A 22,382-nucleotide genomic window follows, 5' to 3' on the forward strand; every position below is an offset into this window, starting at 1 on the left:
GTATTGTGCATCTCTGTTTGTTTGTTCTTTAATTCTTCTAGGTCTTTGTTAAACATTTCTTGCATCTTCTTGATCTTTGCCTCCATTCTTTTTCTGAGATCCTGGATCATCTTCACTATCATTATTCTGAATTCTTTTTCTGGAAGGTTGCCTATCTCTACTTCATTTAGTTGTTTTTCTTTGTTTTTATCTTGTTCCTTCATCTGGTACATAGCCCTCTGCCTTTTCATCTTGTCTGTCGTTCTGTGAATGTGGTTTTTGTTCCACAGGCTGCAGGATTGTAGTTCCTCTTGCTTCTGCTGTCTGCCCTCTGGTGGAAGAGGCTATATAAGAGGCTTGTCAGCATTACCTTTCTCATGTTTTGTTTTGGGTTGTGTTGGGACTCACAGGACAGTGAAAGAATGTAACAGAATTGCTCCAGATCCCAGTGGTGAGACACAGTGCTACTCGCACCTTCATATCTGAGTGTCTGTGTTGAACATCATCTTTCCTTGTACTGTCAGCCCATAGTGCTATTGGACACTACTTGTGAAATCCGATGGTATAAAAGTGACAGGAGATTTTATGCCTGGCTGACTCTTAGGACAAATGAGGAAGAAATAATTCTTAACATTTCTAATATGATTCACTGATGATTTTAGATGTGCTAGAAGATAAGTGAACAGGATAATGAGCCCCCATGGGGAGATGAGTAACTGACTGTGGTTATATAATTTAAATGGGCACGTGGTGATAAGATTTATGTCTAGGAATATATTGTCAGGCATAAAGTCATAGGGTTTATTTAATTTTCAATTTATAATACTAATGAAGTCCTCTATGATGCAGGATACTAAAATTGTGTCAAATAAGTACAAATTCTGAACTGCATGAAAGAAAATACTATAATTACTGAACAGTATATATATAATTGTTTATAGTCTTTAAGCATCACTTCAATTAAAGCACCATATTTGTTATGCTTTCTTTAGAATTTTGGTTAGTAATTTTTTAATCCTCCTCTTAAACTCACCATTTTTCTGAATTTTTTTAATGTTTCTGAATTTACTACTCATTTTTTAAGTGTCCCCCATAGTCCAAAAGTTTTGGTATTCATAAAGCTCTGCAGAGTCATAGTCCAGTGACATATGGCTCAGGATCTGAGACTAAACATGGATGGGTGAGATTTTGACTTAGATTTTATTTCATTTCCTAATTTTTAGTTGGAAGAGGTGCAAATGGAATGTGGAGGGAGACCCACATGCAGATAAAAAGGTCAAGATTGGTCTATACAATTGAATATTGGAAGCTTTTGAAGGATCGAATCTTGTTTGACTATTAAAGTGTCATCCCTGGATATTATTCTATTTGGTACTAAACTCATGGAAACTTTAAAGACAAATATTCATATCAGTTGATAGCCAGTTTCTCTAGTCAATCCTTTGAAATGTATAAGCATAGTGTTCTAAGATTTGTTGGTTGGTTGGTTTTCTATCTTATTTGTGCTGACTAGATTCCTTCATTGAAGCACTTTTTCCTTAAAAGCCACATAGAGATTCTCAAATAATATTTTCATAAGGACTATATACTGAGAATAACACCCACTTTCTAAATCAACTTTCTTCTCCATTCTACAAGACAATGACTTTCAGAATAAATAAAAATATAGTCTTAAGTGGCATTATTTACTTGTCCCAGAGCCAAAAGTTGGATGGTCCACTATGCAAATTTGGTCATGGCCAATGTTCCTACATGTCAGGGATAACATCGTAAGTTTCTTTGGACAGAACGGTCAGTGGGTTACTATAGTGAGCTTGATCTCTGCAATTTTAATGTCAGAGATACTTATGATTCTAAGTACCCCATGTGTGGCTATTAAAGGTAAAATAAACAGCAGGGGTATGGTTCCAGTTGCTTAGTAAACAATCATAGAAAGATGTTTATTAAATCTGACTCTCAAGTGACAGATAAATGCACAGTTCTATTATGTATGCTAAACTTAACATGCTGCAAGCTTAAAAGCAGATAGATCAAAACAAGAGAGGTTTTAAAAAATCATAAAGACAAAATACAGCTATGTCAGTGTGTGACAGGAAAATAATTTTGCCTTAAAAGTGATCTCCCCCAACCCCCTCAAGGAACATGAAACCACAATTTATGGAACAAAATTAAAGCAAGTTGGGAACATTCCATTTCTTAGCCTGCTTGGCTTTGAGTTAAAAAAAAATTAATGAGCTGTTGTTAAACTAAGATACAATTGATCTCTTCTACTATAAACAAAAAACTACATCACATAATTACTGACGTATAATTCTGATTTATTAATGGGCAATGTTTAGTTCTTAAAAAAACAAAACAAAAACAACAAAACACACACACACACAAAACAAGCCAGTAAACAGACTCTTTCATGCACATCCTTTTTTCTACCTTACAAAGTTCCACAGCATGATTTTTTAGAGGAGTTCCCTTGCTCAGGGTTGGCATATGTTTTTCAATTTTCACTGTCAACAACCATATTTACAGAAAGATGTACAAATATTGTGAATTGCAGGCTGTGCAACCCTCACATGATTAAAACTTCAGTTTCTTGGTTTTCTAGGGCTTTGTGTAAATGCCAATAAATTCGAGACTTCACCTAACTGTGCATCTTAACCTTTGTTCCCAAAGGTGAAGGGCAGGATTTTTAATCAGGTAGCAATTTACCTTAATTGGGAAAACATAATTAGGTATTATTATCTAATTGCAATTACTGGTTGGAGAAAGTCACATTTCACAAGTAGTGACCCATGATGGATTATCACTCTCCTATTACTGAATTCTGCATCTGTATTTGTGTTTGGCAGACAGCCAATAAAAATTCAAAGGTAATCACAATGTTTCTCTGCAGTCCAGCTGTCAATGTCACCAACTCTGCTGCTGAATAAGAAACCAAGACATACTTCCTGAGCCCCATCTTGGCTATATCTGTTTCCTGCTCAGACATCAAGTGGAGATCAAAATAATTGTATTAAAAAAACCCCATGTGAAGCAGGTTAGAGAACTGTTCCACACTTCGTTTCTGGTACAGTTAAAAAGTTTAATGTCTCAAGGCACCACTATGGTTGAACATCAGATATATGGGTAACCAGCTAATCTACTAGGCTGTAAAGTCAGTAAGTAGCTTGTGCAACTGTGAAAAAGCAATCTCTAGAGGACTGTTAGATATACTGTAGGCACAGGTATCATAATACAAATAGAAAACAATGAGTCCTAGAAAAAGCATGTTGAGCACCGTTGTGGCATCGTTTGTATTTCTTTACCTAACGCTACGTAAACCTTAACATTTACAAAAGGAAAGACTAACTTTTGAAAGTTACACCCAGGGCTGCTCTTTGTGCTATCCCCCAATAAGCGGTTCTAGTTCGTCGGTGTATTTTTAGAAGTCGTTGGATCTGGGTCACCCCCTGTGGTGCTGGTTGATTCATTCAAGTGCGAGCTCAAGTTCTCCGACGTTAGGTGGGAAGACTTGTAGACGATCTCATTGAAGTCAGACCGGATGCACACTAAGGGGGGGTCATTCAATGGGTCTTCCACTGAGGCCTGGGTGTTTTCTCGCGTGATTCCCATGTCCTTGCTTTGTTCTGATGGGGATTTTCTTTTCATGCGTGTGTAAGTTTTGTCTTGATTCTCCATGCCTTGTTCATTTTTCAAAAACCGTCCAAAGAACCAAATAAAGAATCCAAACCACACAAAAGCTATCAGACTTGGCACAAAAGCCAGACACTTGACATCAAGCCTTGCCCCTATGAACCTGCTGTGTAAGAACATGTCTCCCTCAACATAGGTTTTATTAGTCTGAGGGTTGGTGTGATTGGACCTCCATTCCCAGGATAGCTTGGTTCTGTTCAAATCCTTTAGACTCTCTGAGTCTTTCACTGTATATATCTTCTGCCCTGGGCCAATATACTGTCCATATTCATGAGGCTGATAAAATATCTGATTCTTCCACATATTAAGATCCAGAATCAAGACGAGAAAGATAATCCCATAGTTAAACCATTTACCTGCATTAAAAAAAGAAATACTGCATATTAGTCAAAGACCATAAATTGTTAATATTTTAGATCTGCTAAAAATTTTTTGAGAGTGTTATGCTGCCGTTAAGTTAATTGGCAATGGGAATTTCCTAAATGGATTCTAGGCATGTGAAAATGTAACTGTAGATCCCAGAGCCAGTAATTTGTGGTATTTACACTTTCTAGATTAAGTCTCCTGGTTTGTAAGGCGCCACAGTTATACTCAAATTTGGTTCCATGTAGGTTATTCTATAGAACAGTTTAATTAAGGTTTAAAAACAAAGTTCTCATGAAATTCTTAAGGAAAGTGCAACGTATGATTGACTATCTCTTACAGTTTTATAATTAAGCCAGGGAAAGAAATAAATCATTTTGCAGTGCAAGCACAGCAGTATATCAATTGAATTCACATTGCTCTTTGTAGGTGACCTGTTGATTAAACCATTAGTTGATGTGATTCAGATCAATAATCCTTGAGCATTCATTTCAAGACTTTAAAAATAATTGCATCAAATTCTCATTGAACAGAATCCATTTATCAGACATATAAATATAACCAAAACTGTAGAAGACATGATTTGGAGAGACTGTAATTATTATGACTTCTTTGTAGTATTTAAAAATCTTACATAAATAAGGTATTATTTAGAGACATACTACCTAGTGAAATCTTTGCATCTTTAAATGGAAAGAATGTTGAAAAAATTTCAAGGGATACTAGATTCCATTATAATTTTTATTATAATTTATTCCAAGTTTTAGTGTATCATAATAATATAGTAATACTCAGCTCATAGTTTTGCAAAATTAGGTGATATATATAACAGGTTCTAAAAGTTTTAGTTATAATTATGTGTTATGTCAAAATTATTTTATTTTGTATTTAAAAATAGTGATAGTGAACATCATTAAGTTACTGCTTCACATGAGATCTTGGGCAAACTTCTTAAACTAAGATTGGTAAAAATGTATTTTTTAATAGGTACTCCAATAGAACACATAGCTCTATAAAAATATAACTTTGTAAGGAGTTTAAGAAAGTATTTTATCATCATCATTACACATTTTCAATCTCCCATTATATGCAAGGTTGAAGAACTTTAATCCAGGGCTGGCTCCCAAACCTACTAGCTATGTGACCTTGGGTTAGTTGTTTAAATTCTCTAAACTCCAATTTCTTTACAAGCAGAAAATAACAGTACTTATTAAGCTGTTAGCATTTCATGAGATTATTAGATACTAAGCACAATGCCCGGTACATAATAGGAACTCAGTAATTGTTACTATTATTATCATCAAAGCCTTGCCTAAGTCATGATAATGTCTTCATTTGCATGGGAAGGTGCAACTTCTTCTCTATGAAGAGAATTTATATAAATCATATGAAGGGAACTTATAACTCTGCCTGTCCTGAAATCATTCAACTATACAGGGTTTATAATATTTGTAACGGAAGCTCTTGCCTGAATGATTTATTTGGCACACCCAAACTGCAAAGTAAGATAGAACATTGGAAACGTTTCCAGATATGATAAAATGTTTATAACATCTGGTACTATTAAGTTCAAACCACTCCTGCCCTCTTGAATCTTCAAAACGAAAACAGAATCAACCATAAAACAAATTAAGAAAACTCAAGCCAGAGAAATTCAAATACAAAGGTGAGCATCATTACCAAACATTTATTGTGCTCAGAATAGGCTCTGTGGAGGGTACCTTAGTAGACGCTGAAGACATATGCTACTGCCTTCTAGGAAGGAACTCATCATCTTATGCGGGAAATAGGATAGAGACATCAACAGGTAAATAATAATAAGAGGCCACATTTAAGAGGTGCCAAAGGAGTGATACAAACCATTAATGCTGCAGATGTTGAGAAAATGGAATAAAAACTGAGGGCTAATTTCTGCAGAAAAGATTTTGAAGGAAATAGCAATTCATGTGGTCCCAGAAAGAAAAGCAAGACAGGGAACAGTTTGGAAAATGTTATGTTTCTTTTTAGTATACGCTTTTATTATGCTGCAGATAGAAAAACATACAGAAAAAGATCAGGTAATGTGGAAGAGGGGGCCTGAGGGGAGAGAAAAGGGAAAGAATGGAGAATATCATAGGAAAAAAAGGCCAACCAGAATGAGAGACAGGTGATATATAAAAGTTCAGGGATTATCATTCAGTATCTCGGAGGCACTAATTTGTAGCTTCTGTGATAGAAGCAGTTGGGGGAGGGGCTTTGGATGCTTCTTTGTTGTAGAAGAGCCATACTTACTCCCTTGTTGTAAACTACATGGGTTATGAAGCCAGACTGGATGGTGAGGGGAAGACGTCCTTGGACTTGTGTGACTGACCTTCTTGACTCATAAAGGTCCCTTGGAAAAATGTGTACCCTCTCTTGGTCACTTTTATAAACTCATGAACAGAGCAGTCCTTCATAAAGGGTCCTGTTTCCAGGGTAATGACGTCAGAAACTGAACATAAGCAGCATCATGGAATCAGCGAGGAAAAAGAGGAATGCTCATGGAGCTTGGAGAAGGGTGCTTTCCTGGTGGGGAGAAGATGCTCAGGGAATGTTTAATAGTCAAAGGAAAAAAATAAAAGTGGTAGTGAATGTACAGCGATCAAACTGAAGGAACCCTGAGGATAGAAGGAGATTTTTCCATTCTTTCAAATTATTTTCTCTACCCAAGTTGAGTGGTGCTGGGTCAGTTTGACCACTAAACTGTCACACTAAGGGATCACGTTATGTTGATTCTCACATGACCTGGTGTTTGAATATTTAGATAGGATGAAGGAGACACACACATTAAGAATGTGTTGCCAGGGCTTTCCTGGTGGCGCAGTGGTTGAGAGTCCGCCTGCCGGTGCAGGGGACACGGGTTCGTGCCCCGGTCCGGGAAGATCCCACACCACATGCCGCGGAGCGGCTGGGCCCGTGAGCCTGCGGGTCCGGAGCCTGTGCTCTGCAATGGGAGAGGCCACAACAGTGAGAGGCCCGCGTATGGCAAAAAAAAAAAAAAAAAAAAAAAAAAAAAAAAAAAAAAGAATGTGCTGCCTGACATGGATTTCATCATCCTGCTCTAACACACCTTTACTGATTTGTGAGAGAGACTACCATAGTGACAAAAACTGCAGGCTGGACACAGCAGACGGAGGTCTAATACTCATCTTAAATAATACAACCTTGGGTAGCTTGTTTAACCTCTCCAGATCTCAGCATTTTTATTTTCAAATTGAGGAAACAGAACTAGATGCCTCCCAGTTCTATGATTCTGTCCTCGTCCCCCAAATCCTTCTACTTATTAACTATTCAATTTTTTGTTCTATGAAATGGAGAATAATACCAACATAACCACTTCAAAGGATTATTGTGAGGATAAAATGAGAGGTTATATTTAAAAGTTCTCTGAAATGTATTGTTTGCCAAAAATGTAGCATAGCGTTATTTCTGCCATTTCTTCCTTCTAATTCTTCAATACAGTTAATACAAGATCTTAGTGATAGAAAAGAGAGAGAGAAGAGTGTGTAAGGATTTATAACAAAGATATATCCTAAATGTTTCAGTTTGGATAAAACAGAATAAATTACTGAGCACTGACATTACTGGGTAGATATCACTGGACTAATTATCCAAGAGGATCCAATGTATAGCTATATGTAAATATGCGTTGTGAATCACCACATTTAACTTGGTAAAAATCCTTAGCGATTGTAATTTGTCTACAGCTTGCAGTAGTATTAGTCCAGAGACAGGGTCTTTTATACACACAAATTTGGAAGCAGATAGATTCTTCCCTCCCCTGCAGACAGATCATGTTGCGGGTGGGGAAGTGCAGAGAGGAGAGAATCAACTGAAGCAGGATCCCTATTGATTTATTTCCTTTTCTCCTCTGTGAAGGTAGCCTGTCCTTCCCCCCAGTGCTGTAGCCACTCAGTCGAAACTTGGAACAGCTGAAAATATAGAAGAAATGGCTCTTCTTACTTTTTGTTTTTTTCCTGCCCACCTGACATAACTTCTGGTCCATTTATCCATTTGTACAAGGAAGGATGTTCATCTTTCTCTATCATCCATTCTTCCATTTTCCTATACAGTGTTTTATTACTTTGGTAATACTCTCTCCTCTTTAAAAAACCAGTTTTATGAGATGCAGCAGACTAGAAAGCAAAATCAGGTGGGACAACTCAACCTTAGTGTTCTTGTCTATAAAGTGAAGGAGTTGAGCTATATAATCCTTAAAATTTCTTCCCTGTCCTAAAAGTCTCTTTGATGATTCTGTGAAATAAACATCATCTAAACCTCAGTGTTTTATGATGGACCAGAAAATTCTCACCATTAGAGCAAAAAAGATGCAATACGCAATTTTCAGATGGAGAAAGCTTTCCTTAAAGATTGTATATTCTGAGAAACGCAGTTTACCATAAAAAGATAAATTTGAGTCCCTGAAATGACACACATGACAAGGTATAAGACACAAAAAAGAAAAGACTAGAAGTGCTTCTACTGTCATTTTTCCATGTGTGTTGTTGTGAACCAACAATCAACCATAACAAGAGGTTTGGTATTTCGGCATTTATCACATGAGAGATTTTGCATTTTCCCCTGTTGTTTCAACTACATAGCATAATGTAAATCAGCAAGGAGGAAGGGTAATTATCCATACATTATTTCTATTAATCTCCTTCTCAAAATACCTCCCTGTCTCCTTTAATGAGAAATCCCTGCATGGTGTTGGTGGGATTACCTCTTTCTTGTGTTTTGTGCTTTTAATGAATCTTACTGATTGTCAAAAATGATATTACAGCGGTAGTTTTATCATTTTACTTTGTGGGAGTTTATAGAATCCTGGGCTAGTTAATTTTAAAAGAATTCTTCATTAAATATACCCTCACTCAGCATAGGAAATGACAACAGTTTGGGGGAAAGTTCTATGTTTTCAACTAAGGAAAAAAACTGTAAGTGCTGATATTTCCACCATATAATGAACCTTTCATGATTCAAATATGCAATTGTAATATTTTGAAAAATCTTTTACTCAGTAGGGTTGCCAGTCAGCATTGAGGTTGAGCTGTGCTGTGAGCACCCTCTATACCAAGTGGGTGTCACCGCTAAGCCAGACTCCTGCGTCCAGCGGTCATGATCCACAGAACCATTTAGTATCCATTATGTGATAGCAGGAAACCATGGCCTTGAAGAAGACGACGTTTGGATAATTAAATAAATAACAGTTTGCTGTAACAGGCTTCTTGGCCGTATTCAATGTCCTCTCATTCCAGACATGATCAGTGAAAACAGTGCTCACTGAGTTAGCATCTCTTTAAGTCCCCCTAGGTATTTTAGGGATATCTAGAAACCACATTAAGGGCTTGGGCCATGAGGAGACCATTTAGCAAATTGAAGATAATTACTAATTATCTCCTTAAGACTTAAAAGCAAATGAATATAGCTTCTCAAAGTACCTCTCTTGTCATTGTCATTTCCGTAAGTGGGAGACTACTCCTTTAGGACATAATCCAATGTGATGAATAGAGGTAGAAACATGTGATGATAAAATGTGGAAGAAAAGCCCATGTAGTTGTACTGAATTAGATGACCCTCAAACTCTGACTTTCTTGAGATTGGGAACTGGGCCACTCATTTCCGTATTCCCTAGATATTAGCTTAGTTTTGGACACATGTTAACTCAGAAAATGTCCACTAGTCATTAGGTAAATGTCTGAGATACTGTGTCCAGAAAAATTTCGAGGAGTGAAGTTCTAGTCTTTCAAGTCAAATACACGTGTCACCATGATCTGGTGAATTCCAGGATACTGCTAAAATAAAATAAAATGAAGATAAAAATAAGGTAAAATCTGGAAAATTGGGAAAAACAAAATATTTGTCTCAAAGATTATGATTAATTATATATTTCAAGTCTTCCTTCTGGATGTAAAGACAAATTCCTGAAAATCACGTGAGTTTTATTACAAAAATCCTCATCTATGCATAAGTGAACCCAGAACACCTCAGCCTGGACAGGACAGACCAGCTTAGGGACAGCAAGGACTTACAGGCAGTAGGCAAAGCAACCATGACCTTGAAGAAGATGAGTTTGGGACAAGTGAAAGGGATTGCTGCTTTATGTAGAAGTAAACATAGTTTACTTACATAGCAAACTCCTAGAGCTTCACAAATGTGTTGAAAATGGAAATTGCTGCAGGAAAGGTTTAGAAAAATTCATAACTGAGAGAATAGCAAGAGATCCTTGTGTACTTTGGATAAATTCACGATCACTGGGGACTGTCATGGTGAAGGGGATGTGTTGTATTTCCCTATAACAAGTCCCTTGCTAATTTTGCCAGACAGAATATTCTGCTGGCTGGACCACTGGCCTGCCCTCGCCAGCACTTTCCATGATCTGTTTGACACAGGAGAGCTCTTTAAAAAACAATCTTTGGGAACTCATTTGCCAGAAATCAGGCACCTATGGAAATAAAATGAAGGGATTTTCAGCATTATTTTCCACATTCTCACCATTGTAAGGCACACGTGCCCTCACGCATCTCAGGAAAGTGAAATAGAACACAGACCTACAGAGGCTTGTTTACTTTTACATTTTCCATTTTTGCCGAAAGGCTTCCCATGGGTATCATCGTGCCAGCAGTGTGAATTCTCCCCTCACAGATGCACAGGCCTTCCTTCTGGCCTTTCCCCCAACCCTCTCCTAATTTACTCAGATGATGGCCACCAACGGGACACTTCCTTTGTCTGGCTGGGATGACAGATGGCAGAGCTTCCACCAGGATCGGCATTAATAGGACTCATAGGAGCTTCCAAGGCTAAATTGAGAGGCCATTCCTCTCTTGAGACTTAGTACATCACATTTTGAATCCATCTTTGCACTCACCTTATAGGTAAAAGGGAAGAGGGCAAAAGAAATAATTACACAGCTGCATTTAGCACTTACTTTTAGGAGAAGAACAATGGACTTAGTTAGGTTAAAAGCACCAATGTGACTGAATCACTAACCATTTATCCCCTGTATTACTGAAGTCAAAATTCCCAGAAAAAAATATTTTAACACACCCTTGGATAGAGATGATTTATTTTTTATAAGCTGTAGCCCAGCTTATAAACTGAAAGCTCATACATACTGCAGCAAACCATCTGTCAAGGGGGATCCAGATGAGCTAAACAGATGCAACAATTCAAGTTATTTCTGACATGCATAAATAAAACTAGCTAGGAATCAGGATTATAAAATACTCAAATCCTAAAGGCTTTTAAAATGTCAATGGGAACTCATCAGTGTCAGATAACCCTCTACATACAGAGCATTTCATTGGGAGAGAGATTTTTTTTTTTTCATTCTTAGATTTCTCTTTCTTGAGGACTCAGAACAGTAAATAACAGTCAGGAACTCATAATAGTGGAAAACAATCTGAGAGCCCTCTCTCAGGTTACCTAATGTTTGTGAATTAAATAGGAAAGCCAGATTCTGGAGGGATGAAAGGAAAAGCTTTAGGTAAAAACACTGAGAGCTTATTGAGTGCTTACTTCATGGCAGGCAGTGATTTAAGTGCCTTGTACATATTAATTAATTTCATTCTCACTGCAATCCTATGGGATAAGTACCATTACCGTCCCCATTTAACAGATGAAAAAGCTGAACCTCTAAGAGGTTAAAGAGCTTGACAAGGGCCCTGCCACCGGTTAGTAGCAGGGCTGGAACCTATGCACCAAGTCTTTACATTCCATTGCCTCAGCATGCACTGAACATCTTTTCTAGATCACAGAGAAATAATAGTTGAGGCCATCAAGCATCCTTGACCCTGGGAGAACCCCAGCCATCCTTGTCTAGGCTCTTCTGGTGCAGAACAAACACAGAGAGAGAAAGCAATAAACAGAGCTATCTGGAGGTCTGCAGGATCCCTTCCTAGCCCTGTCTCCAGCTTCTTCTGGACCTTTCCCTGGTCATGCTCTGCTTTGAGACCTCCTCTGTTGGCCTCAGCTCTGAACTTTCTAGCTCCTGCCAGGCCCCTACGCCATTTCTATTGAATTCGCATTCTGCCTCTTGGCTTTTGTTTTAAGAATTGCATAGGAAATAAATAAAAGCTGAGATGAGAGGAATTCTAACTATAGAAAATGTTTCTCAGTAGCAGTGTTTCTCAAAGTGTGGTTCTCTGGCTGCCTGCATAGGCATCACTGGTGGTGCTTAAGAGGATGGCAGATTCTGGGCTCCACCTCCTACCTCAGGCATCTGACTCTGGGTGTGTGGCTGATAGATCTTTTATACAAACTCTCCAGGTGATTCTCATACACATCAAGTTTGAGAAACATAGAGGGATATCGAGGGTTTCATGCTTAATACTCCCAGGGGTGATTTGCTGAACAAGGAAAGCATTAGGGTCTCTTTACAAAAAGAAGCAGAACTTGAAGGAACCTATCAAGCTAGCGTTTGTGGTTCACTTGGAAATTTGTGGGCTACTAACTACTGAGCATGTTAAAATACAACATGTAGCACTGTGTTTTGGGGGTTTTACCTGGGTTTGCCCAGAAACAAGTATCTTACAACATCAGATAAAGTTAAAGGCCTTTCAGGGGAGATGGGTGATACTCCAGAGTGGCTTCAGCAACCTCTTCACCAATTCACAGAGCAAAGAGAGCAAACAGAACAAAACAAGAGGGGAAAGTTCTTTTTTCAGCCTCCAAACCTGTCACCATTTTCCTAGACATTTTTATCTTGGATCTGGGGAAGCACATGACCATCTTACCGCAAACTGGATTTAAATAGTTATGGTGGAGCCCTTCACCCCAAAGCCCACATGTATCCTATCTTATTTTGAATTTAATCCCCAGAATCCTCGAAAGCCTTCCTAGTAGGTCCAGATACCCAATCATTTGCATGGCTCTTCTCAGCCTGACCTCACCGGTGTCTTCTCAATCAGAAAGGAGCAGTTCTCAATGGTCAGCATCACCCAGGGCAGCTTTACAAAAGTCCCATTCCTTGGCCTTTGCCCAGACCTACTGGGTTGGGACCACTAGGAATGGGGTCCAACAATCTGTATATTTATAAAATTCCTGGATGATATGATAATCAGCATAATTTGGCAAATACTACCCCAAAGCCTTAATTATAATATAGTTCCATCTTCTGGAAAACTTTATTAATGTGAAGTCTCTATTGCAAAAACTTAGCTAGCCTTTCCTCCTTTTACATTTTTAGAAAATAATACTTGGTGGGATGAATGTTTTAGTTCAAAGGCACAGGAGGCTTTACCTTGAAAGTAATGATGCTGAATCATCAGAGATTCCTGTATGCCTGGCTCCCTTCCCAGACACTGAACACAAGTTTTAGTTGTAATTTTGTATTCAGATTCTTAAGTAAAGCATTCCAAATTGTGTAAGCTTTGGGAACCACAAAACCTACCCCTGCCCCTGTCTATAAATGACAGCATATATGACAAAGCTATGCAAAAGTGCCCGAAATTAAATATTTTTAACAGCTTTATTTTTCTTTCTGGCCAGTGGATTTTCTGAGTCTTCCTCCATTACCCCCATTTTTAAACCTGATATTCTGCACTCAAACAGTATATTTTTGATAGGGCTTCTGACATTCAGTCAGAGACAATATTAGTGCCATGATGGTCTGAGACAAGAGCTGATAGCAAGAACAGATGGTCCCGGCAAAAGCCCACCCAAAGGGATATGATGATACCACATGTGTGATAGCTGTTTTAGAAGTCCGAGAGGGTAGCATGCTGCAGAGATTAACTGGGGACTCTGAAACCACACTATGTGACCTGAACTCAAATTGATTGATTTACCCAGTGAATTTAATAGAAGAGCCTCATTCATTTTGAATAGGAAAAGAAACCTGCTGCATCTTCCCTATTCATGAGCTCATTCTCCAATTTAGGAAGGTTGCCTCATACTCAAAGCAAAAAACAGCCTTCAAGTTGAGCAAAGGTTTTTTGCAGTACTCAGATGTTCACGTTTTCTGTGCTCAGGCTATTTTTATTCGGCAGCACAGACGGTCGTGTAAGCACAGATTTCTTCAGCAGTTTTTATTATAGCAGGTGTGGGATCCTAGGCCATTGTCCTTAAAACACACACACATTCACTACCTGCATTTGAACAGCTTGAGAACTAATGCCATTCTCTCTTTGTGAACATTCAGCTGACTGCTTCTTGTTATAAAGAGAAAAAGAGTTATAAAACGAAGCTCTGGGAAGCCTTGTTTAGATGAGAATGACTGAGTTGTCATGAAAGAAAATTATAATAAATCATATTCGAGCTATTTCAAGAGCAGGACACATCTGAAAATGGAATAATCTGAGGATCCACAAGAGAATCGCCTGAGACAAACATAAGCCCTGTCACAGCAGTAAGTTTTACTCAATCAAATGAGAAGTGGCCCAACTCCCTAAAGGCACATGGTCTGATTGGAGCTCTAGGGTACCACTGTTTTGATCTCAGAAGCAAATGAAGAACAAAGCATAAAGAGTATTCACGACGAAAAAATATACTGAGCTGTAGGTTGTGAAAAAGAAACCCACCTAATGAACAAAACCAAGGTGTAGTGGTCTATGGAGTGTGGCAGAGATAGCAAACAATCCATAACAAAGATATGACTCATCTCTGATGCTCCTAGGCTAGAACATGAGACCTGACATCACAAGTGGTTGCCGAATGGGGGACCACATCTCTCTGCTCTCCTCAACTCTACGTGGGGCTATCTCAGTAGTTATTCCCCATGGAATGTGCGTGGAGGTGACATGTTTTATTTCCAGGCCAGGGGGTTAAGAAACAGGCAAACCCTCTTAGTCATTTTCCCCATTCTCATTCCCATTTGCCCGCTGGATGCTGAAGTTGAAATTGTTAAAGCCACCAGGAATCTAAGTCCCAGAATGATGGTCCACAGTCTTCTGCTGATCTGGAACCGCCTTGCACTGTTACGTGAGTAAAATAAAACCATATGCCTGTATGCCTCTAAAATGTTACCATTTGCTTTGCCTTTTATAGCCGCTAGCATGACTCTAACTAGGAGACAATCAAACTGTGTTCAAAATTATACCTGTTATGTGAATACGATATTCCTCCTTGAAGATCTTCTGGAAGAAAGGAATCTTGAACTGCATGTGAGGCGTGTGCAAACCGGGAAGATTTACATCGACGTCTCCCATGAAATGTGGGAATTCCCAGTCCTGCCAGAGAAAATCAACATGAAGACATATCTGTGATTTGTTTCATTCCTAAGCAGCTAAACATCAAAAATTGACTTTTTATAAGCACCTATTTTAAAATCATTTAAATGCAGCCAGCTGTTGGGTGTATCCGTTTTGTTCTGTGATGGTTGTTTTATGTACATTAGGTGGTGGTATGCAAACAGAATCAAAATTAAGTCATAACTTATATCCTTAGATTGTCTCTTTAATGTGATAATATGAAACCAATGCAGATTTGATGTGCATCAATACATGTTTCTGTCTTTCTTTCTGGAGACCTAGTCTTAAATTTTTAGAGGAAGGAAGTGATCCATATTTTATAAATATGGGGTAATTTAGTTATATTTTGTTCCACTACTTACAAAAATTAAGAACCTTATAACAGCATATTTGTGTAAGAAGACAAAGTAAATAGGATCTAATTCACTTAACCGAGTTCCTTAATTCACATCAAGGGAGCTTTATTAATCATCTCTGCTAGTAACTATATGGAATGGAAAAATGCCAAAGACTCCTGTCCTGCTCTCTTGCAATTTAGCATCAATTTGAACCAAACGATGGAGGGCCTGACATACTAGCTCGCGAGAGGAACAGTGAATTAATTCCCAAATTGTCATTAGTTATTTCCTTGTTGTCAAGGCAAAATCAGGTGGGATGACTCTCCTTCTCATAAGGAAGGAAAACAGATGGAAATGAAGATATTTTTAGGTGTCTCATCTGCTCTTGGTTTTTGGAAAGACGTACCAAATTAAAGTTCATAACTAGCATGTGAAGAAGAAATACACTAAATAATGAATAAACCTTTAAGCTGAATCCATATTTTTATTTCTAGTAATGAAATGATCACTAAATTAACAGTCCTATACTTAAAGAATATTTTTTTAAAAACTTGGATATGAAAAAATAATAAACAAAATATTAATTTAAGATTTCAATCTGCTATCTCAATATAAGAAACAATCTGTTCCAAGATTTCTATATATGCAGCTAATAGAGGTGTGCTGATAATAGTGTGCCTGAACATTTTAGGAGTTTCCATCTCCATTCCACTCCCCTCTTTGCTAAAAATTCTGATTAAGGCAGAATAGACCTTAAAGGAAAGGCGAGTATGTGAGTGGTGGTAACCAGGAAAGTTTTCAATGTCTATTAATTTCTTGATCTATGGATCACTTTAAACCACTAATAAGAAATAAATATATAAGAAGAAAATGATGCAATATCATCCCTTTCTATTGGTGTGTATGCAAATTTCTTGTTGGTCTCGCCTCTCCTGGCTTTTCAGATTTCAACAGCAAATAGACATGTAATTTTGGAAATTCAGAAAACCCAAAGCATTGGAGCCGAATGAATTTGGAACATTTTGATCTAAAATATTAGTAGGAAATGGATCGGTAATAATACTTGTGAACGATTGCATTTTATTAAAGTGCATTTGTTTTGTTTTTTTTCCCCCACTGATAATATCTTGTTCTTTCTATGTTACTTGAAAGACTCTTGCAAGAGAATTGAAAATGAATTTAGTCTTTTACTAAAATATAACTGACATCTGCCATAAAAAAATTATGCTTGGCAATGGTAACCAGCGAATCTTTCACTAGCCCTGGATAAAAAACACAGAGCATGATCAATAGAGAAATTCTCTCTCTTATTTCTTGGTTTAAGGAGGAGTTTAGGATTAACAGATACACACTATTATCTATATAAAATAGATACACAATAATGATCTACTGTATAGCACAGGGAACTATATTCATTACCTTGTAATAACCTATGATGGAAAAGAACCCGAAAAAGAATACCTATATCTGTATCTCTCTCTATATATATATCTGAATCACTTTTCTGTACACCTGAAACTGACACAACATTGTAAATCAACTACACTTCAATTTTTTAAAAAAACTTAAAAAAAAAGGAAGAGAATACTTCTTGGTAGTAATTGGGCAAGTGTACTTAGGGTGCCTTCTTTTGGAAAGATGTTCTTAAACTGTTATCATTTAGCTTTTCATTTCATGAAATGAAAGCTTTCTACTGGGTATGAAATCGATTTTAGTTTGAAAGTAATCTCTAGAGATTTCTTGTAGACTGGGATCAAAATTTCATTCCCCCCAAAATTGTTCCTCAATTATTTCTCACCTGTACTTGGAGACAGAAAGATGAATTAAGGAAATGGAAAGTAGGGGAAAGAGAAGAGAAAGGCTTGTTCTTCATCTAGAAGATGGCATTACTTGTCCTTTTATTTTTTTAAAGAAGGGATCAAGGCAGGGATTTTGGGGGAAAGTGTGAGAGAAGTATCTTATGCCATCTAATAAATTAAAAACAAAGAGAACTAATAAAAGAGATGATACGTAAATTCTCTTAGATTCCCCCCTTATACATTATTTTTTATAATGACCAGATTTTGGTTTTCAAAACTGTCTTCCTTAGTCTTCTAACTCCCTACCCCCATTCTCTCCCTGGTACTCTGATTTCTGTAGTTCAGTTCCTACTCTGCATATTTCTGCAGACTCGTTGAATCAGCATAAACTTTGACCTTGACTTAGAATGGAATGATAATAATAATCATTGCTGGGACTTCCCTGGCGGGCCAGTGGTTAAGACTTCACCTTCCAGTGCAGGGGGTGTGAATTCAATCCCTGGTCAGGGAGCTAAGATCCCACATGGCTCACCGCCAAAAAACCAAAACATAAAACAGAAGCAATATTGTAACAAATTCAATAAAGACTTTAAAAATGGTTCACATCAAAAAAGTCTTTAAAAAAATAATAACCATTGCTACCACTTGCAATATGTTTTAGACTCATCTTAATGGGGACATCTGAGGGTGGTGATATCTCAAGTATTTATTTATAGGAGATAGAAGAGGAGAGAGGATGATATTCTGAATCCCCATCTTCATCTGTCAATCTCACAGTCTTCTTGCGAGGATGAGACAATGCCTGGACAGCAATTAGCACACTGCTGGAGACAGATGGAAGAGACAGAGAAAGGCCAGCAAGCATGGTTGATTTCCGAGCATGATTCCAAGGTCAGGGTTATCCTGAGAGTGAAGCAGAGGAAGCAGATAGGTCTGTTTTCAGGAGAATCGCATCCAGGGCTGCGTCAAGGTCCAGATGAAAAAGGAAAACAGCCATCCTCTCCTTTCTGCCCTCATCCATGGCACAGCACTGGCCTCCTGAGGTCTCTGATGGGACTTGGGTCGGAGCCGAGTCCTCCCAGAGGGCACCAGGAGTGGGACCATAGAGAAGGGCACCTCTCTCAAAGAGATGTATGAGGTGGCTTCAAAGAAGGATAGAAGAACAGGAGCAAATTGTGGGTCACACTGTGCAATGTGGGTGACACTGTGGCGACACAGAAATAACTGTGAGGGACTTGCAGTGTGCTGGGGCTGGCACTGCTACTGTGTAGGCAGGAGCTGGTAAGCCAGCAACATGAGAGGCTAAAGGAAACCTGCGGATGCTTGTGGTATAAAGCATCGAGCACTGGCAGTGTTCTAGCATCATCCTAAGCTACAGAGTTACATTACATACAAAATCATCCCCAAATGTTGCTATAATTAACCCATTTTACGGATGAGAAGAATTTGCCTCACAAAGGTCGAATTATCGCAAAATGATGTAGCTGTCATGTGGCAGAGCCCGGGCCAAAGAATACGTCTTTCTGCTGGGCTATGCAGCCTCTAACCGTGAAAAATGACAACCCTTTTTGTTTTTGACTCAGTACTGGAATTATTTGTACCTGCTGTACCTGTTCTAATAGAGAATCACTGATGACACTCATCACCTGCTCATCTCTCACCCAAAGTCAGTTCCATGAGGGGCTTTAAACTATCCCTCCCTGCCACCACAGAAGGTTCTCATATTTTATCTGACCCTAATTTGAACAAGAAGACCAAATGTAAATTTTTCTCCACTAAGCAACTGCCTCGGGATAGTTGGTTTCCAATCAGACTGTTGAGTAGGGAGATTTGACGAATGGGAGATTACTAGCAAATACTGAGATTCTCTTAGCATGAAGTCTATGTATGTATAGCAGTTTCATGCACAGATTGTATGTACATGTTATAGAGACATGGCTTTCTTTCCTTCTGCATACGTTTTTTTTTTAACATTTTTACTGGAGTATAATAGCTTTATAATGGTGTGTTAGTTTCTGCTTTATAACAAAGTGAATCAGCTATACATATACATATATCCCCATATCTCCTCCCTCTTGTGTCTCCCTCCCAAACTCCCTATCCCACCCCTCTGGGTGGACACAAAGCACCGAGCTGATTTCCCTGTGCTATGCGGCTGCATGCCACCAGCTAGCTATTTACATTTCGTAGTGTATATATGTCCATGCCACTCTCTCATTTCATCCTAGCTTACCCTTCCCCGTCCCCGTGTCCTCAAGTCCATTCTCTACGTCTGCGTCTTTATTCCTGTCCTGCCCCTAGGTTCTTCAGAACCATTTTTTTTAATTTTTAGATTCCATATATATGTGTTAGCAAACAGTATTTGTTTTTCTCTTTCTGACTTATTTCACTCTGCATGACAGACTCTAGGTTCATCCACTTCACTACAAATAAATCAATTTCGTTTCTTTTTATGGCTGAGGAATATTCCATTGTATATATGTGCCACATGTTCTTTACCCATTCATCGATGCACACTTAGGTTGCTTCCATGTCCTGGCTATTGTAAATAGAGCTGCAAAAAACATGGTGGTACATGACTCTTTTTGAATTATGGTTTTCTCGGAGTATATGCCCAGTACTGGGATTGCTGGGCCATATGGTAGTTCTATGTTTAGTTTTTTAAGGAACCTCCATACTGTTCTCCATAGTGGCTGTATCAATTACACTCCCACCAACAGTGCAAGAGGGTTCCCATTTCTCCACACCCTCTCCAACATTTATTGCATGTAGACTTTCTGATGATGACCATTCTGACTGGTGTGAGGTGACACTTCTTGGAGTTTTGATTTGCATTTCTCTAATGATTAGTGATGTTGAGCATTCTTTCATGTGTTTGTTGGCAATCTGTATATCTTTTTTGGAGAAAAGTCTGTTTAGGTCTTCTGCCCATTTTTGGATTGGGTTCCTTGTTTTTTTAATATTGAGCTGCATGAGCTGATTGTAAATTTTGGAGATTAATCCTTTGTCAGTTGCTTCATTTGCAAATACTTTCTCCCACTCTGAGGGTTGTCTTTTGGTGTTGTTTATGGTTTCCTTTGCTATGTAAAAGCTTTTAAGTTTCATTAGGTCCCATTTGTTTATTTTTTTTTAATTTCCATTTCTCTAGGAGGTGGGTCAAAAAGGATCTTGCTTTGATTTATGTCATAGAGTGTTCTGCCTATGTTTTCCTTTAAGAGTTTTATAGTGTCAGGTCTTATATTTAGGTCTTTAATCCATTTTCAGTTTACTCTTGTGTATGGTGTTAGGGAGTGTTCTAATTTCATTCTTTTACATGTAGCTGTCCAGTTTTCTCAGCACCACTTATTGAAGAGGCTGTCTTTTCCCCATTGTATATTCTTGCCTCCTTTATCAAAAATAAAGTGACCTTGGGCTTCCCTGGTGGCGCAGTGGTTGAGAGTCCTCCTGACGATGCAGGGGACATGGGTTTGTGCCCTGGTCCGGGATGATCCCACATGCCATGGAGCGGCTGGGCCTGTGAGCCATGGCCACTGAGCCTGTACGTCTGGAGCCTGTGCTCCGCAACGGGAGAGGCCACAATAGTGAGAGGCCCACGTACCACCAAAAATAAAAATAAAAAAAAATAAGGTGACCATATGTGCATGGGTTTATCTCTGGGCTTTCTATCCTGTTCCATTGATCTATATTTCTGTTTTTGTGCCAGTACCATACTATCTTGGTTACTGTAGCGTTTGTACTGCACTCTGAAGTCTGGGAGCCTGATTCCTCCAGATTCATTTTTCTTTCTCAAGATTGCTTTGGCTATTCGGGGTCTTTTGTGTTTCCATACAAATTGTGAAACTTTTTGTTCTAGTTCTGTGAAAAATGCCATTGGTAGTTTGATAGGGATTGCATTGAATCTGCAGATTGCTTTGGATAGTATAGTCATTGTCGCAATGTTGACTCTTCCAATCCAAGGACATGGTATATCTCTCCATCTGTTTGTATTATCTTTAATTTATTTCATAACTGTCTCATAGTTTTCTGCATAGAGGTCTTTTGTCTCCTTAGGTAGGTTTATTCCTAGGTATTTTATTCTTTTTGTTGCAATGGTAAACGGGAGTGTTTCCTTAATTTCTCTTTCAGAATTTTCATCATTAGTGTATAGGAATGCAAGAGATTTCTGTGCATTAATTTTGTATCCTGCAACTTTACCAAATTCATTGATTAGCTCTAGTAGTTTTCTGGTAGCATCTTTAGGATTCTCTATGTATAATATCATGTCATCATCAAACAGTGACAGCTTTACTTCTTCTTCTCCGATTTATATTCCTTTTATTTCTTTTTCTTCTCTAATTGCTGTGGCAAAAACTTCCAAAACTATGTCGAACAATAGTGGTGAGAGTGGACAACCTTGTCTTCTTCCTGATCTTAGAGGAAATGGTTTCAGTTTTTCACCATTAAGAATGATGCTGGCTGTGGGTTTGTCATATATGGCCTTTATTATGTTGAGGTAAGTTCCCTCTATGCCTACTCTCTCGAGGGTTTTTATCATAAATGGATGTTGAACTTTTCCAAAAGATGTTTCTACATCTATTGAGATGATCATATGGCTTTTTTCCTTCACTTCATTAATATGGTGTATCACATTGATTGATTTGCATATATTGAGGAATCCTTGCATTCCTGGGATAAACCCCACTTGATCATAGTGTAGGATCCTTTTAATGTGCTGTTGGAGTCTGTTTGCTGGTATTTTGTTGAGGATTATTCCATCTATGTTCATCAGTGATATTGGCCTGTAATTTTCTTTCTTTGTGACATCTTTGCCTGGTTTTGGTATCAGGGTGATGGTGGCCTTGTAGAATGAGTTTGGGAGTGTTCCTCCCTCTGATATATTTTGGAAGAGTTTGAGCAGGATAGGTGTTAGCTCTTCTCTAAATGTCTGATAGAATTCACCTGTGAAGCCACCTGGTCCTGGGCTTTTTTTTGTTGGAAGATTTTTAATCACAGTCTCAATTTCAGTGTTT

At 38.2% G+C, this 22,382-nt stretch overlaps 1 protein-coding gene across 13 annotated transcripts in view; it reads right to left on the reverse strand.

The window, feature by feature from the left end:
• TMEM117 (transmembrane protein 117) overlaps positions 1-22,382 on the reverse strand; it is a 555,808-nt gene that overhangs the window by 20,290 nt on the left and 513,136 nt on the right. For 10 of the 13 annotated variants that reach the window (XM_024122878.1, XM_055085666.1, XM_024122879.3 and 7 more), the window contains 2 exons: positions 15,086-15,215; positions 2,281-4,025 (listed from right to left, as the gene is read on the reverse strand). The exons of 1 other annotated variant lie outside the window; for it this stretch is intronic. In XM_024122878.1, coding sequence (XP_023978646.1) covers positions 3,379-4,025; positions 15,086-15,215 — 777 coding nt within the window. In that variant the 3' untranslated portion in view covers positions 2,281-3,378. Of the gene's footprint in view, positions 1-2,280; positions 4,026-7,632; positions 7,983-10,611; positions 10,916-15,085; positions 15,216-22,382 lie in introns of those variants that run through there. 2 more of the 13 variants (XM_028491412.2, XM_028491411.2) reach the window with 2 other exon arrangements.

This window comes from Physeter macrocephalus, chromosome 6, assembly GCF_002837175.3.
Source record: "Physeter macrocephalus isolate SW-GA chromosome 6, ASM283717v5, whole genome shotgun sequence".
In the NCBI taxonomy this organism is placed as follows: domain Eukaryota; kingdom Metazoa; phylum Chordata; class Mammalia; order Artiodactyla; family Physeteridae; genus Physeter; species Physeter macrocephalus.